We start from the raw sequence: 17,411 nt of genomic DNA, 5'->3' as shown, positions 1-17,411 counted from the left end.
TATCTATCTATCTATCTATCTATCTATCTATCTATCTATCTATCTATCAATCATCTATCTATCTATCTATCTATCTATCTATCTATCTATCTATCCATCCATTTACCTGCCTGCTTACCTATCTACCTACCTGTCATCTCCCCCATCACACACTTTCATGCATGTGAAAACATGTACACATGTATGCACGTGCCTTCCTGCACACAAATACACATATACTTGGGTAAGGGGATCCTGCCCATTCTTCAAGTGGCACTGGTATTTTCATCTAACTTAGAATTACTCCTTGCTTCTGGGACAGGGGACATCATGCCACATTGCTTCACTCATTCAGCAGCCCCTCCCTTGACACTAGTGTAATTTGTGTTTCATGCCTTAGCTTAGGTGCTCCCTAAAGATAGCACAGGGCTTTTCCACACTCCCATCTCTTAGGTTCCTAAGAAGAGATTGACAAAGAACATGTATGTTTTTAATATGAACAGGATGCTTTATATGTCAAAAAATGGTCCTAGATATTTAGTATTTCTTTCACATACAGCAAGACACTCCCCTCCATCACACAAGTCCCTCGCTTATATTGGCCAACCTTTCTTGAGGGACTGCTTTTGGCTGGGGTTAGAAAGGCTGGTAGCGATAGAGAGAACATAATGGGTCACTGTTCTATAAGTAAACTGTACAGCTCAAAGTGGCCTGCACTGGACTCTGGGCATGCTCAGTAGATGTGCTGGTCTCCTGTGAAATCTCTGTGGTCCAAGACTTTTGTGTTTCTAGATCATCACGCAATTAAAACTCAGATCCAGCTCTAACTCCTCCCTGCTCTTGGCATAGGGAGGTGGTGTAAAGGTCTCGTGCTCATTATTCTGAACAAGACTTACCAACCTGAATTCCCAAAGTCCCAATAGGGGGATAACTTCACCATGGCAAAAGACAGTGTTTAATTGCAGGTGCAGAAAGAGAAGCAGGAGGAAAACAAACAAGAATTAGCAGGCTCTAATGAGTAATCGGCCATACATCTCATTACCAAAGAGGACAGGACTTCCTAAAGTGACCTGAAGCTTGTCAGAAAGACATGGATTGAGAGGCCTTATCCCTTTCCTACTGTCATTTTCTCTCTGTCTAGTCTCAGCCTTCACAAGTTCAGTCAGTATTTTACGACAACAGACCCATCCTTCTAGCTTCCTTGATTTTTATAGTTGAAACTTTATGCAGTGATTAGGATTTATAGATTTGTGCAGTTTTCTGGTCCATACCATCATATAGTTACTCATTTGACATTTTAGTGTTTACTATATAAGCAGAATTTTTTTTAAAATCTACATGTGAAACCTGAAACTCGGATGTTACATTGTTTTCTTGGGATGCCAAAAAAGCTGGGGCTTTCGGATGGGTTTTATGCCCCTAGAGCTGAGTGGGTCGTACTAGAAGTCTTTGCCTAGCCATGCCAGCTTGTTGAAGATGAATGCAGTTGTTTGTTATGTAACTGTATGTTTCTCTGATGTAGCCATGGTGTGCATATAGGGTTCAGTGGGTCCATGGAGGACAAGCACTGAGGACAGATCCTGTCACCACTAAGGGTAGAGCATTCTAATGTGGCAGGGAGCAAATTATAAAAGGGATGTAAGGCCCACTTAGTTTGGCTTTCAGCTTGTCTCAATAAGGAAATTTAGGCCAGCAAGTTAAAAGTATTTAATTTAATTCAAGAGAATATATTGCTATTAACCAGAATGCCTGGTTTCTAATTCTGTTCCACTTTCACCCCTTGTTGCTTATTTTCAATTTTCTTAGTATTTCTTTTGTTTCTTATGACACCTTTGATGCCGAACATATTGCATTATATTTCAAATTATGGCCATCAAGTCACGTACTGAATTCCTGTTAGAACCACACACCATGAAAGTGTTCGGTTTACCTGATGTATTCCTAGAGAGGGGGAAAAAAAGTGAATTCCTAGCTGATATTCATGGAATAAACATGAAGGTCTAGGCTGACAGGCACAAATTCAGTGATGATTTTTCCAGAGACATCATTCTTCATTCTTAACTTCAGTAATGTGGTTTCCATCTTTGCCTTGGTTTCTACCATCAGCGATAACACTCTCTGTTTCTGCTTATGGTTTATGAAATAGCTGGAGCTGTAAGTATCCTGATAATTTCCACCCAACACTAGACAAGAAAGGATGGCAATGCTGTAGAAACCAGTTGGTTGCTATAGGCATCACCACAATGGAAAACCTGTAAATATTTATATAAATTGATACAAAGAAATATAAATGTGCTGTATCAAGGAGTTTGAGGACTTAGTTATACAAAATGTCTAAAAGTGAGGACCATTTATGGCTTAATTTTTTTATTAAATGAATGTTTCTGACTTGAGGTTTGTGTTGCTTTGTATGAGAGACATGAGTTTTACCTCTGTGGTGAAGGGTAACTGTGAAGGTCTCATTCCTGCACAGTTTTCATCTCACTTGTAGCTCTTCTTGAATGAATTTGACCAGAATTTCAAAACCCAGGTGCTTCTGACAGGTACCTGACATACAGAAATAAGAAGTCATTCAGACACCAATTATGATGTCAGGAAACATAGGCGTTATCATGGCATTTTTGTCTTTTCGGTGATGCTGGAAGAGAGCCGTGAACTTGGGAGCATCTTGCAGGAAGGCACCATCTGTAGAAGAAGGGGGAATAATTTACTTTTTAACTTGTCTGTGTTTTTTTTTAACCATAATTAGCTTTAATATTTACCGACACATGACACACTTCAAAGCATTATGGTTCTGCCCCTAGGAAGAAGAATGGCATAGCTATTACACAGAAACAACCCCCTTCCAAATGCTAATTTCAATATTTATAACATGGGCACTTATGCATTTACTTATGGAATGTACTTAACAACTTGCAAGTGTGCATTTTTATAAACAAAATAAAAGGCAAATAATTATTTCATCTTGTCTTGCAGAACCCCAGCTGAAAGGGATTGTGACAAGGTTATTCAGCCAGCAGGGATATTTCCTGCAGATGCATCCAGATGGTACCATTGATGGAACCAAGGACGAAAACAGCGACTACAGTAAGGAACACCAGCTATTTTCAATGCTGTGCAAATTGAATCTGTAGCCCAACACAGCCATGCTGCTTTTTGGACTATTCAGTGATCAATGACCTAGTCTTCCCCATTTAACCTTCTTGTACCATTCGTTTCTTATTCTTACAGAAAATACAGCTCTATATCAGAGGAGATACGCGTTCATTGAGAGGGCAGAGTGCTTGAAAGATTTTTCAGTAGCCATTAGATGCAGATGTCTTCTTACTGGGTTGGTTTTTTTTTTTTTTTTTTTTTTTTTTTTACCAGTGAGCTAAGCACTCATAGAAATAATACAGTCTTTCCAACACAAGGTGATATTTAAATCTTGGACCCAAGTGACAAACAAATTATAATTCTCAGAACATATCTTTATTTTTGGTGGAAAACATTACTTCTTCGGGCAAACACGAAACACATATGTATATGTCATTTCATTGCGGTTAAGGACAACATCTGAACACCCTCATGATGTTCAGTACATGTAATTGGAATAAGTTAGTAAAGGCTGGTAGAACTAACATGGGCTTAAAGACAGTCTTGAAATCAAAGTTGCGAATGTTAACGATCATTCAAAAAGTCTCCCAGAAACATTAGAGTTGACAAGTTCAGAAGGGAAATGCAGTTCATCAAGGCTCGAGAGAATGTATTCATATTTTGGAAACAACGAATACACAGGCTTCAGAGGCGAGAATGTCTTTACAATCATGCAGGTGCCTCAGCGCACATTCCCCATTCTACAATTGCTCAGGGTTTTATCATGATGTACTGGTTCGTATTTGTTGCTAGATCTGTAGTGTTAAATGTACAGTGAATGAACCTGGTGTGGTAGGCGCATGAGTATAATCGAGCTTTAGAGGGGAACTGCAGCCAAGTCAAAAGTTCAGCATTATGTGAGGCTTTATAGTGCCTTTAAGGGCAGCCTGGGCTACCCGAGGCTGCACCTCAGAAAGAAAGGTGAAAATCAGAGACACAGAGTGAATGTTCACCAAATATACACCCAGTGGTTCTGATGAAAGTGATTTTGTCACCCTGAAAACCTCTCACACTTCAACGGTAACTTAGAAAATCAGATATTTTATGGTGCTGTAACTCTTAAATTAACAATGGCGTTTGAGGCAAGATTTAAAGCTCTTAAAGTGCTGAGACATTCCTGTCCACCCCTTTTGAATTTTCTTTGTTTACTTAATGTTGTGCATTACAAAATATGAATTACAATAAAGAAAAGATCTTATTATGAAGAATCCCATTCCACTTTTCTCTCGGTTTCTGGCCAGGTAGTTGATTGCTTCATTGTTGTTTGCACTGTTAATTTGTGTTTCCATGAATGCATTCTCTAAGTGGTTCAAGCTTTCAATTCAGGCGAGAAGTATGAAGAGCCCATACTCCCTGCATATGTCGGTCATCTATTGCATCTACTCTTGAACGTCTGATTGAGAGGGCCACATTACAAACCTAGGCAGGGAACTGCCTAGCTGTGCCTCTCGTGTTGATTGTGAGGTATCTCTGTTCCTCAGTTCCTTGTTTAACACAAGAAATGACTAAAGAGAAAAACAGTAGCAGCATTTTCTTTCAACACCACCCATTGGACATTTTTAAAAGTTGAAAAATTAATGTTACCACTTACAGCAGCCATGCTGAGACCCTGGGGACATTTCGGAAGAGGAGGTGACAGAACGAAGAGCTCGAGGAATTCTTTAAAATATTACCTTTTGCATGTGACAAGGCCAGGGTAAACATGTATACATAGTAGCCAAGACCACAAGAAAGACACATAGAAAGGACAGGGAAGTCTGAGAGGGAAGAGTTCAGAAGAAAAAGGGGTCAGAAGGGTTGGAGTGGAGTAAGAGAAAGTAGTAGGGGGATTCTTCATTGTAAGAATAATAAGTAAGAAAGCATCAAAAATTAAAACCATTTATATGAAAGAGTTATAAACTGATGGAAACCAATTTGTTCCCTAAGCAAGTCAAGTAGCCATTCTCTCTCTGTTCTACAGGATGCTGCCTGAACTTAGCCAGCTGTGTAACACTTTCCACCCAGAGGAGACAGGGTAGCAAACAACATGGGATCCAAGCACACAGATCCTTCATTGTTGCCAGAAAAATAACTGAAAGTGATCTACTCTGAGTCTAGGCCCATCACATACTTGAATCCATGCGTATCTATACATACATACACACATACATGTATGCACATTTATTCCAGGCATACAAGAAAAATACATAGAGCACCAGAATTCCTGATACACATGCACCACATACATTGAGGGTAAATGATGATGTGTTCTATAAAATGCTTACAGAACTGATTTAAACTCAGAAATTTACACCATTGTTTTTAAGCTAAGATGATCTGCCATGAATAACTTTGATAAATTTTTATTCAAAATAACTTCGGTGTGAATGTAAGTTCATTTAGATATCAATATGAAAGTTATTGTTTTAATACATTCATACCCTCTCTTCAAGAAAAAAATTCTGCTTTTCTTGATTATCAGATATCATAACTTCCCCAAATTTGACTTTTCTTATTTAGATATGATCTACTATAGCCGAATACTCATTTAGATGAGTGAGTTTATTCATCACCTAGCAATCTAAAGTAAAGGAGTAAATAGCAAGTGATGTAGAGATAGTTGCATAGACAGACAGATATATACAGGTAGCAAGATATCATCCAAACATCTTGCAGAAATCAACGGGGAAGGCTTCATTGAGGCAGTCATTTGGAATTCTAGGAAGAGGAAGTCTCTGGCATAGCAGAGGGTCCCTTGGGTGAGTCTTCCAAATGAAGAAGAAAAAAATAAGTTGGGAGTGGTACATGTTGGTGAATGGAGATATTGGAGCAGCTGGGGAGAGAGATTAGGGTTAGATATATCCTATTTCTTTGCATACCTGTGTGAGATTCTCAATCATAAAGAATAAGGTGAGAAGAAGCACTAAAAAGAACAAATAGGAACATATAGAGATAATATCATCAACTCAGCAGCTCACAATGTCCCACAGAAGCTGGCAAGCTGAGACAGTAAACTTGAGTTTTGGAGTGAGATTTTAACCCATAGATGGAGTTAATCCCAAGAGCGAATTGGTTTCTCTTTCCCACTACAGGAGCTCTGCAATAAGGGCTAAACAATAGTAACCTCTGTTCTTCTCAAGGGCACGATGCTCACACTCTTGGATGACCTTGTAGTGAGGGGAAGCCTATTCCAGCAAGGGGACTTGAAGGACATTTTGAGATCAACATGCTTGGGTTCTGAGATTAGGGACTGATCTCACTTTAGAGCCAGCTTCTCAGTGAGCTCCAACAACACAGGGCAATTTACCAACATAACGTACATTACACATACCGTTTTAAAAATAACCTTTTTTGTTTGTATGCTGAAACCACTCTTCATATTGTCTAGTATATTTTAAGCTTTTATATAAGGCAGAGCATTGTAATATACATGTTACATTCTGTCATCCATTTTATTATGGCTATGAGACTCTTATAGGTAATATACTTACCTGCTTTATCTAAGTCATGTGTCTATTAAGGGTGTTCAATGATGCCGCAGTGTGGATCATGCCTTAAACACATGGACCTTTGGGTGCTATTTTAGATCCAAATTTATATCCATTTTATTCTTACCTTTAACTCCTGTGACTGTGCAGCATATTTGTTTTGCTCTTTATTTATTTCATCTCATTTACCAGAAGGTAAGCTCCTATGTGAAGAAGTTTTGTTTTGATCCTTTTTTATATTTATAAAGGTAAGCTCCTATGTGAAGAAGTTTTGTTTTGACCCTTTTTTATATTTATAATGGTCTATCATGCATAGTACACATTTGCTGGCTGGCTGGCTGCCTAAATGGACAGGTCTTCTTGTAAACAGATTTTGCAATGGTTGGCTAAATAATTCCTACATAATGTTTACCTTTTACTTGTTTAAAATTTTATTTTATTATTTCGTGTGTAAGGGTGTTTTGTCTGCCTGTGTGTCTGTGAACCCCATGTGTACAATGTGCCCAGAGGTCAAATGAGGGTGGTGAATTCTTCGGGACTGGAGTTACAGATCCCTGTGAGTGTTATCTGGGTGATGGGGTTGGAATCCAGGTCCTCTGGAAGAGCAGCCAGTGCTCTTAACCACAGCATCATTGCTCCAGCTCTACTTTTGTTTTTTTGAAATAATTCTAGACTTTAGCAAAATCAGATATTGTAGCAAACACATTTGTACTCACGAAGCTTTCTCTAATACCATTGTTTTAAACAACAGCAGAACAATGATCAAAACCAGGAAATGAACACGCTTACAATGCTATCTCCTGGGTTACAACATCCTTACGTCAATTAGTGAACTTTCTCCTGACCCTCTCCCACAACATGTACCAATAAAAAATGTTAAATGAAATAATAACTTTTAAAAATCTTTTCCCTACGTGGAGATGAAGGCTAGACAATGCCAGAGAGACATTCAAATTCAACTCATGTTTTTAATAGAAAAATTATAAGCCTCTAAGTTGTTAACATGTCTTTTCTTTTCCACTCTGTGTGGGTGGGGAGCAAAAGCAGTTGATTGTTTGAAATAAAAAAAAGAAAAAAAAAACTCTTGTTACTATAAGCATCTGCCAGAAATGTTGTGTTTGGTTCATTAGGTCCAAACCATCTTTACCACGGCATCTTCAGAGAACTGATAGACACCTGCTCTTTTGTTCATGGAGAAAAGACTAATTATATGTAATTGAGTACAAAGCAAATGTTTTTTTTTTTTTCTGCAGTGGCAGATAAGAATCGCTACAAATGCAATGATAACAAAAATACAGGGCTGTGTTGGAACACTGCTACAAAAAAAGACAATTGCAGCTTGGAGGGTATTAATAGGAATATTTTACATAAAATTTAAAAGCTCATTATTCTGTTCTATACATTCTCACAGGAGATACATTTAAGGAGGTTAAACAATGCTGCAAAGAAAATGATGATGATGTAACCAGTTGTATTGTTCTCATTTCATTGGGGGAAATTACACGAAGTGCCCTCTGCCTGTGGAAAGGGGATGCATGCTAAGGTTAGCATCAGTGTTAAACTTGTGAGTGGGGTCCATACTTTACCCACCTGGAGTGAGGGGAGATGGCCATGGAAAGCCCCTTCATGTAGCATGAAGAAGCAAAAGGTTTGAGTAGTCTTGGAGTAAGGGGGGAAACTCTGGAGCCTCCCCCAATCCTTTCTTTTTAGCAATATTTTTGGGAAGGAAATTCAAGCGTGTGGGGCAGAATTATAAAGGCACAAGTGAGTTTCCGACTGAGAAACCATATGAGGAACAGCAATGCTAACCCTATACCTAGTAGGTCTTGCTGTACCAGTGGAGGTGGATTATAAACCATGCCCCTGGCACAGTCACACAAGGCCCCGGTGATGAGATGGATGGAAATAAAAGCAAATGCACTCAGGACTCATGTTTGAGCACAGACACGACCAGGATGCAGTAGAAATGACCGAATGGCCACTTTTCAGTTCTGGCTGGTGAGTGTCACTGCTATTTCATTAGGCAAAGCCTTCTGGTAGCCTTTATGCTACTCCATAAAAAAGACACTCATAATTTGTATTTTATGTAAATTAAATCTACACAATATCATCTTTGTTCTTTGTGTTGCACAACTTTCTTGCCCAATTTGTTGTCTTTGAACATTTTTGTATTGGCTTCCTATTCTATTCCACTTTAAAGACAGTTTTATTCTGTTTTTTTTTTCCTTTTTTTTAAAAACTACACATTCCTGCTAAGCTTAGTGACATAGGCCTATACTAGGAAAGATGTGGCAGGAGGATCAGAACTTTAGGGCCTATCTGAGCTACTAAGTTTAAGACCAACCTGGCGGTTCAGTGAAACCCTGTTTACGAACATAAGGTCAAAGGAGAGCTGAAGGGAGCGAGAAGATTGTGGAGTGGTTGCTTAGCATGTTGGCGGCCCTAGGTTCAGTCCTCAGTAACACACACACACACACACACACACACACACACTTAAAACAACACTCACACACATACACACATATTCATAGGCAAACACTCTCAGAAACATGCATGCACACACATATATACATTCTCACACTCACATACTCACACACACACACTCACAGTTAAACACACTCAGACATGCATGCACACACACATATACATTTTCACAGGCAAACACACTCAGACACATGCATGCACACGCACATATACATTTTCACAGACAAACACGCTCAGATACATGCATACACATGTACATATAAATTCTCTCTCACACACACTCACAGGCAAATACACTCAGACACATGCATGCACATATACATTCTCTCACACACATAAACCCTACTCCTCCTAGACTGAAAATTTCAGTCTCTTGTTTATTCTAGGAATGCATATTTCATTTTTCCTTTATTTTACAGTTAGCATATAGGTAATTAAGGGAATAGATCTCTTAATTCTAAGTTTATAATATTTCATATTCCTGTCAATCTTAAATACAATTACAGTTTATTAGATCTCATAATATTTTAACTTCATTATGATTTTAGTGTTAGGAAACGTATTTCAGAACTGCCTGTATCTGATTTTTAGAAATCTCATTGTAAATGTAAGAAGTTAGTCATCCAGTTATGTTTTCTATACAATACTAAGCATATGATGTTTTGATACACTAGTCACAAGCATATAGACACAGCCAAAGCCAGCAGGAGCTCATCCTGCCCAACTTTGAACAGAAACAAGAACCAAATGGTTGCTTGGGGAAAAAATTATCAAGGGAATCATGTATCTAGTTATAAGGACATACATGCAGATGCCTCCAAAAGCTTTGAAGACATTCCCTGTCTCTAATGATGGGTCTTTGGGGCCCAGACTTTCTTCCTCTTTCACACGCTTGAGCACGTTTGTTAGAGCTTTTGGCAGAAAAGCGATGCCATATCTAATTCTGTTTTCTAGAGTCGTCTGTATTTTAGGACATTGTCATTATTCCTTATGAAATTATACCTGTAGGTTGAGTTGAAAGAGAAGTAAGTGGGTGCATTATCCAGCAGGTATCCCCAGACAAAGCTTTTATCCTGCCAAGCAGCACTTTGGCCCATGCAGGGCTGACACTCCTCCCGTTATTACCTCTCAGTAGCACAATTAGCTGTCACTCTTAACTTGTGAATTCTTTTATTCCATTGGATATTTTTTTTTAGAAAGGAAAATAAAAAAACCTTTGTAACCTGATTTGGAGCTATAGAAGGTATCCCTGGCATTTATTAGAAATGCATATTTTGTTGTTAATAACATTGCCTCCAAATTATATTTGTGGAAAGCTTGAACAAGACCCACTTATTTCCTTGAATAGTTCAGCACCTTATTGATATCACCAGAACTAACTCCCTTGGCTCTTTTAACCTGGATCTGTCACCTTCTTCCTGAGAGGAGATTTCTTTCTGATGGGGAAACTCTTGCTCCAGTGTAACTGCTAGCTCAGAAAAGGAAAACGAGAGATAGTTGAAATGGTTCTCTCCCACAGTTTATAATGTATTTGTAGATTTGTATTTGTGGGATACACGGGTTTAGAATCTTTTTAAAACCTCATAGCTAAGTGTATTCCTGAATGCTGGTGAGGCCTAAGTTGCCTTTTGTGTTTTCTTGGCTCCATGAGGTAACTAATGTTTGGCCTTGGGTCAGTCACATAAACTTTCTCCCATGTAGATGAGCTTGGGTTGTACCAGATGAGAAGGACATATAACCTCTTAAACCCTTGATACTTCTTTTCTTTCCTTTTGTGCCAAAATAAATGTGTGCTCAGTAAATCTTTTTGTGGCTTCCCTCCCCTTCTTTCCCTGAGAGGCATACTGTAAGCAGATATGAAGTCATCAATTTGCAGAGCACTGCATCGTATCGTTGAGATGCACACAAAGACCCAAAGAGTCCCCTGCATGTCCATTTCCATCCATGATGGGGCTTAACAGGACTGTGTGTGCCTTGGGGCCAGTAATTTAACTTTTCTATGTCTTTAATTCATCCTTTCCATAAAGGAGAGTGTACTGGTCCTTAGATCTCAGGAATTTTGCTTCTATTAAATGAGACAATTTATGAAAAGTGTTTTAAACAGTAATTCTTAATAAAGCTCACCCATTATTATTATCTCTTCATTAGAGCTAGACGGCCTGCTTTGTTTGCTCGGATTTTGGGGGGATGGTTGCTTGCAAGCAGCTCATAGACAGTGGCTGTTTGGCAGATGTAGAATTCTTCTCAGTGGCTGCTGTTGTACAAAACAGTTTGAAGTGCTTCCATTGGAGGGTATTGAAATCATTAAGTAAAATAGCTCAGAAGGTGTGGAGACCCCTCACCTGCATCATTAGCATTATATGGGGGATCTTGTAGAAACAGATCCTCCAGTGCAACTCTAGACAGATGTATAAACAAATGTAAAATTTGAGAAGTGACAGATGACTTAATAGTGTAAGTAAAGCTATGTACTACATAGATTTATGTTTTCATGATTTTACACATGCTGATTTTTTTTTTTGAACATCGTCAGTCTTATTCATATGGTATGATGGTTAATATCATATACTTGAAAGGATCTAGAATCACCCAGGAGGTAGAACTCTGCCTGAGCATATTGGGGGAATTACCTTGATTATGTTAGTTGAGGTAACAAGACCCACATACTGTGGGCGGCGCTGTGCCATTCCTCTGACTGGGCTCCTGGACTATAAATGAAGAAAGGAAAATGAACCACAGCTCCTATTCAGCCCTCGCTGCTTCCTGACTGTGCATATGATATGACCAGCAGCTTTACTGCTCTGGGTGCTTTGATCTGCTATGACGGATCCGGAAACTGTGCATCAGAATACACAGTTTCTTTCTCAAATTGCTTTGGTCAGGGTCGCTTGTCACAGCAACATTAAAGTTAAGGCACACGATGATGAGTCACCCCCCTCACACCAGAGCTCCTCTCAGCCCTTGTGCTCCGTCTATGGCACACCAACTCCATGTATGCTCAGCAAATGCACCCGGCCACAGAATCCTCACTTCATCTCCGCATCTGTTTACATCTGCACAGATCACATTACACTCACAGACTAGCTGCGTCTGTGCTTCCCTGTTCGGGTACAACTTAATTATTTGTTCTCCTAGCAAGCAATGAACACGTTCCAAGATCCCAAACCACAGGGACGCATGTGCTTCCTCTCCTTGAGTTACTTCAAATGAAAACAGTTGGACAGATTTCAGCAATAGACACATTCACTTTTTCTTATTCTCCTGCCCCCTGCTTAAAGCCCTAAGACCTTCAAGTTCAGGGTGGCTGTGGCTCTCAGTCAATGGCTGTGAAAGATAACGGAGTATGGACAGTGAAGGAACAGCTCCCATCTGCTCAGCATCACCCATTGAGAGCTGTAGCAGCTTGAATCTAGGACCAGGTCACCCAGTTTCCACCCTGCTGAATCTTTAACAGTCTCTTCTCTGCAAAATGATGTGTTTATAAAAGACAGGCTTAAAATCTGAAACTTTTCAAGTTTATAAGTTGATGATGTCTATTTTTAACTTTTGAAGGACTATTAAAAATGACAAAGATGGAGGATCCAGCAGTGCAGTCGGTTTTGTGCTGAATTTGAAAACAATGATGCCGTTCCCTCCTACCTTCAATAAGCATACAAACCTGAGCCAGCCTCCCCTGTCTTTGACATTTGCAGTTGTTATTTCCTAGGGGATCCTTTTATCTTAGGTTTCCTTGTTCATCCGCCACGGTCAAGGCATAATACGAGACAAATTCACTGCTTTGCTCAACTTCTTTCTTTCCTTTTCGTTTCTGTTTTACTGTTGCACATCGCTAAGAGGAAAGGTGGAATTTGACGAGTAAAATTTGATGTAAGTTAACCTCCTGCCTTCAGGCTTCTCTGCCCGTGCTCTCTGTCCTCCTTGCTGTTCCTCAAACACATCAGCTCCTTTCTACCTGAGGGCACTAGAATAGGCTTCCTCTTGCTCAGCACCCTTCTCTGTAATAAGTGCATTTCAGTCAGGTTTTTTTTTTCTGGTTTATCTAGATAATTTCAATCTCTGTTATTAACATTCTCCTTTAGATCCCCAAATTCTTTTTCATTTTCTAGAGCTCCTTATTCAATAAGCTGACTTTATTGTCTACTGGTACTACTAAAGCAATCGCATACAGAATACATATTCTTCTCCATCCATACTTGCCTCGTCTGTCTTTTCAAGCATGGCTGTTGGTCTTTTGTTTTGCCAATTCCCCCCCTTTTTTTGTTTCTTTAACTGTAAAGTCTTCTTTCCCTTCTGAACAAACTGCATCTCTTATTTATACAGTTACAGCTGGTGCATTTACTGTGTGTGCAGCCTGCTGACTACCCCTGGAGTGCAGGCTGGGTCCTCTCTGTGTAATTATACCTTGGCAATAAGTATACCTTGGCTGTATGCTTAACTCATGGTAGTTAAGTTAATGGTGAGTGTCTAGTTTAATTATTTATTCATAGTCAAAATTAAATAAAGGAATAGGGACAAATCCTATATGCATACACATGTGGACTGGTGTTTCCACGGCATATTGCCTTGAAATTTAAGGGAGGGATTATATATCTTTAATAAGGGGAATCAGGAAAATAAAATGGTTATGTGCCAACATGATTTCATTAATATTTTTACATTTATTTATTTTATGTGTGTTTGGGTATGAAATGCACATGCCATGAAGTATTACCTTTTTGGGGGTGTTGATTTTCTCCTTCTACCATATGGGTTCCAGAGACTGATCTCAGGTCCTCCCTCTTGGCAGCAAGTTCCTTTACCCAGTAATCCGGCTCCTATACCCCAGGAACTTTTTTAAACCTGTAGGTTTGGGGTGTATCTACCATTAATGTTTACTGAGTGTTTTCTAGTTGTTTACTACTTGTATGAAATATTTAGAAATTTTGCTTTTATCTTAGACATATGTAAGAACAGGAACTGCAACTCTTCCTTTTGAGTAAACTGAGGAACAGGAAAATAAAATAATTACCCATGGCTGTACTGATATTACATAGCAAGTTGTGTTTTAACTCCAGAGTCCTGGACCCAGGCTCCACTGTGGCCCCAGGGTCTCTTTCCTGATGATTATCCCTCCATTCCTAGCAAACATTTCTTTATATTGTGTGCATGCATCCCTCTGACAACACCTACCAAACATTAAGAAGGGAGTGTAACTGACAGATAAATATTATGATGCTATTTTTTTTAGATGGATAAACATTGAACTTGAGTATTCTTTTTCCTCAATATGTTTGGTGATTAAAGTGTTGCTTAAGAGAGAGTCGTAAACCATTATATGGTAACCTTAAAGAGATTGGATTTGTTTTCCTATTTCATATCTGGCTAGGAAAGTTTGACGTGGGTGGAATGTGTTTGTTTGTGAGTGTATACATTTTCACATATTTTCTAGCATCCCATAGACAGTGGTACCAAGCAGGCATTCAGCCAAGAGCTAGTGTGGCTGCTCTTCATAAACTGCTTGTTCCGACACTGAGATAGAACGTGGGGCCCCCATCCATGTCACCTTACATCTGCACAGCCTCACTAAACCTATTCCTTAGTATCTTGGTGGAATCTTTTAAACCATTCTGCAGAAGTTTTACCTACTGCCTCTTCTTTTAGGAACCATAGGAGCCATCACTTTTGTTGTTTCTTCAGTATGCACTTGGGCTCATTTTCCCTACTCCCGACTGGAGGAAACACACAGGAACTGTGTGGATACCTGGATAGTCGTGGGTACCATAGGAATCTCTCCATTTACCAGTTGTGTGAACTTGGAAAGATTAGCACATTGAAGCCTCAGTTTCTGCTTGTGTGTGTGTGTGTGTGTGTGTGTGTGTGTGTGTGTGTGTGTGGTAGATTGACATTAATGTCAAATTTATGCTATTTTTCACTCATGGAAGGAAGCGGCCTAGGTTTCTCCTGTGTAGAGAAACCCATGCTTGCTGAAGTGTAGTCAAGAGTAATTTTGGGGAAGTGGAGAACTTGAGCACAGCCTTGAGTCGTTGTGTGCAAAGGATCCATCACCCTCTCGGGCCTTAGATTTAGCCTTCTCATCTTTGCGAAAATCAATTGAAGTTTAATTTAATTGGGCATTGCCTGGCTTTTCTTGGATGAAATGTTAAAAAATGCCTGTTCTCAGTTGATAGGATGCCAACATGAAACTGAAGTATTCCACCCAACTCTAGCTTGTTGAACTAATGAATTTATTGTGGCTACTTGCAGGAGCGTATGTCGGGGACTGCTTACAGACACATGGGCCAAAGTTTTACTGGTGGGGGGGGCAGGAGTGACTCGAAGACAGCTGCATCATCAAGAAGTCCATTCTACAATGAATAACAATTCATGAAGACTATATCCAGGAAGCTCCAGGAGCAATGGCTTAGTTCGGAGGAAAGGGAGAAAGAACAGAATTTGGAACTTTACTGCAATCTACTGGCTCTACTTTGGGGAGGTTGTAATGATTACTTCTTTGTCCTTGATGACTGATAATTTGAACGGGGAAATACCAACATTTCCTGTGCAAAAGAACCTTGCTCCTGCCCTGTCCTGTGATCTAACGCTCTTGAACAATGCTATCACAGAATCACCTAAAATAATAAGATCAAAACCTCTAAGTTAGAACTTTGGAATCAGTGTTCTTTAGAAATAACCTAATATGGATTTGGGCATGAAGCAGAGTTAGTAGAGTATTTATATATCCATACGGGAAGCCATGGACACAGTCCCCAGCATCCCATAAAAGAGGGTTTGGTGGCATATACCACTAATCTCAGCACTTTATGAGTGGAGAGAGGATCAGAAATCCATGATCATCTTGCTACCTAGTGAGTTTGAGATCCACTTCAAATAAAGTGCAGTTATTCTTCTTCATGTTCGTACATTAAGGCTTGCCAGTGTTTGGAAGATGATACTGCTCAATCAGTTCCAGAGTTTCTGATCAGAAGGTTGGGCCAGGTTTTGCGTGGTGGTGGTGGCAGTGGTCACATCTATACTGCGTTCACACTCTGATTCCTATCAGAAGTTTGGGCCGTCCTTGGTACTGTCACTTCTATCCCAAGTTCACATTCTGAGTGGCATCGCTGTGGTAGAGCACTGACCGAAGCTCCAGTGAGTAGTTATGACTACAAAGGGATCTGACTACAATGTACATTTTGATTCCAGGAATCTTGGATGGGGCCCCGCACTTTACCTTTCCACAAAGCTTCAATGGATGCAGTTGGTGTCCAGTGAGCGCGTCAGGGGTGTTGGCCTGGTGGCTGGTAAGGTTTGGGAAGCATCAGCACTTCCAGGGAGCTAGCTCAAACCTTAATCTCTTGGCTCCGAGATTGCTTTTCAGCATTTCAGCACAATAAAATCATCTGTAGAGTTAAAGAATATTGATTTTTTTTCCATCATAGATTTTTTTAATTGATATGGCTGTGACCTAGACATCAGAACTTTGTTTTTAACAAAACCTCCCTAGAATTCTGTGTTACATAGCAGTTTGTGAACCAATGAGGTAAACTCATCTTGGGAATTTCACTTTTGAAGTTTATGTTCCAAATCTACATTAACTTATTGTGCAACTTCAGCTAAGATTTTTAATTAGCTTCAAGTTCAGGGTTATCATTGCATTAGCTCCTGGAATATTTTTCCAATATTTTGTTTTAAAAGTAGGTTATAGAGCTGGGAATGATAAATCTGTAGTCTGCCCAGCTGGCTCCACTGAATTTCTACAACATTCTATTTGCCTGACTTTAGACAGCTTCCTCTGGTGCGGTTTCAGGCATCTGCCACACGGTGAGTGACTGTTAACCATGGCTGTCATACAGATACCACACTTTTATTCAGATCAACCTACTGAAGGTTAAAAGCCTTCTAGTTATGGAGCTACACAAAGGAATTTTAAACGGCTCCTTCCAGTTCTCCAAACATTAGAGGTGGTTGGACCTTCACGGAAAAACAAAACTTGATGTCAGATACCTCTGGTATTGTGGAGTGATCAGATGAGTCTTGAGATTTCAAAGATCAGAGATCCCCCAAAGCCATGTACTCAGCAGAGGTTCGTTTTAAATTGAATCTTGAGGAATAGGAGCAGGACACATAAGCTAAGATTAGAAAAATCGAGTTTCAGATAAGGAAGCAGGCAATCTCTTGGTGGAGAAAGCTCCTGCCAGGTTGGAGAAAAATGAATTGACTAGCTTGGAAAGAGATTGCGTGGAGGCGTTGCTGGGCCGTGTTTCAGAGTGGCTCGGATTACATTAGAGGGGTACAAAGTTGCCTGGCAGGAAAGAGTTCCTGAAAGCGACTCAGTAGTCACAGGTCAGTGGGAGCAGGATGCAATGC

The 17,411-nt window shown here is 39.7% G+C and overlaps 1 protein-coding gene across 3 annotated transcripts in view; it reads left to right on the top strand.

Moving 5' to 3' along the window:
- Fgf12 (fibroblast growth factor 12) overlaps positions 1-17,411 on the top strand; it is a 543,179-nt gene that overhangs the window by 329,477 nt on the left and 196,291 nt on the right. For all 3 annotated transcript variants that reach the window (XM_005344785.3, XM_005344784.3, XM_005344783.3), the window contains one exon: positions 2,956-3,066. In XM_005344785.3, the coding sequence (XP_005344842.1) occupies positions 2,956-3,066 (111 nt within the window). The remainder of the gene's footprint in view (positions 1-2,955; positions 3,067-17,411) is intronic.

This window comes from Microtus ochrogaster, chromosome 2, assembly GCF_000317375.1.
Source record: "Microtus ochrogaster isolate Prairie Vole_2 chromosome 2, MicOch1.0, whole genome shotgun sequence".
Taxonomy (NCBI): domain Eukaryota; kingdom Metazoa; phylum Chordata; class Mammalia; order Rodentia; family Cricetidae; genus Microtus; species Microtus ochrogaster.
This window is presented reverse-complemented; position numbering and strand designations above follow the sequence as displayed.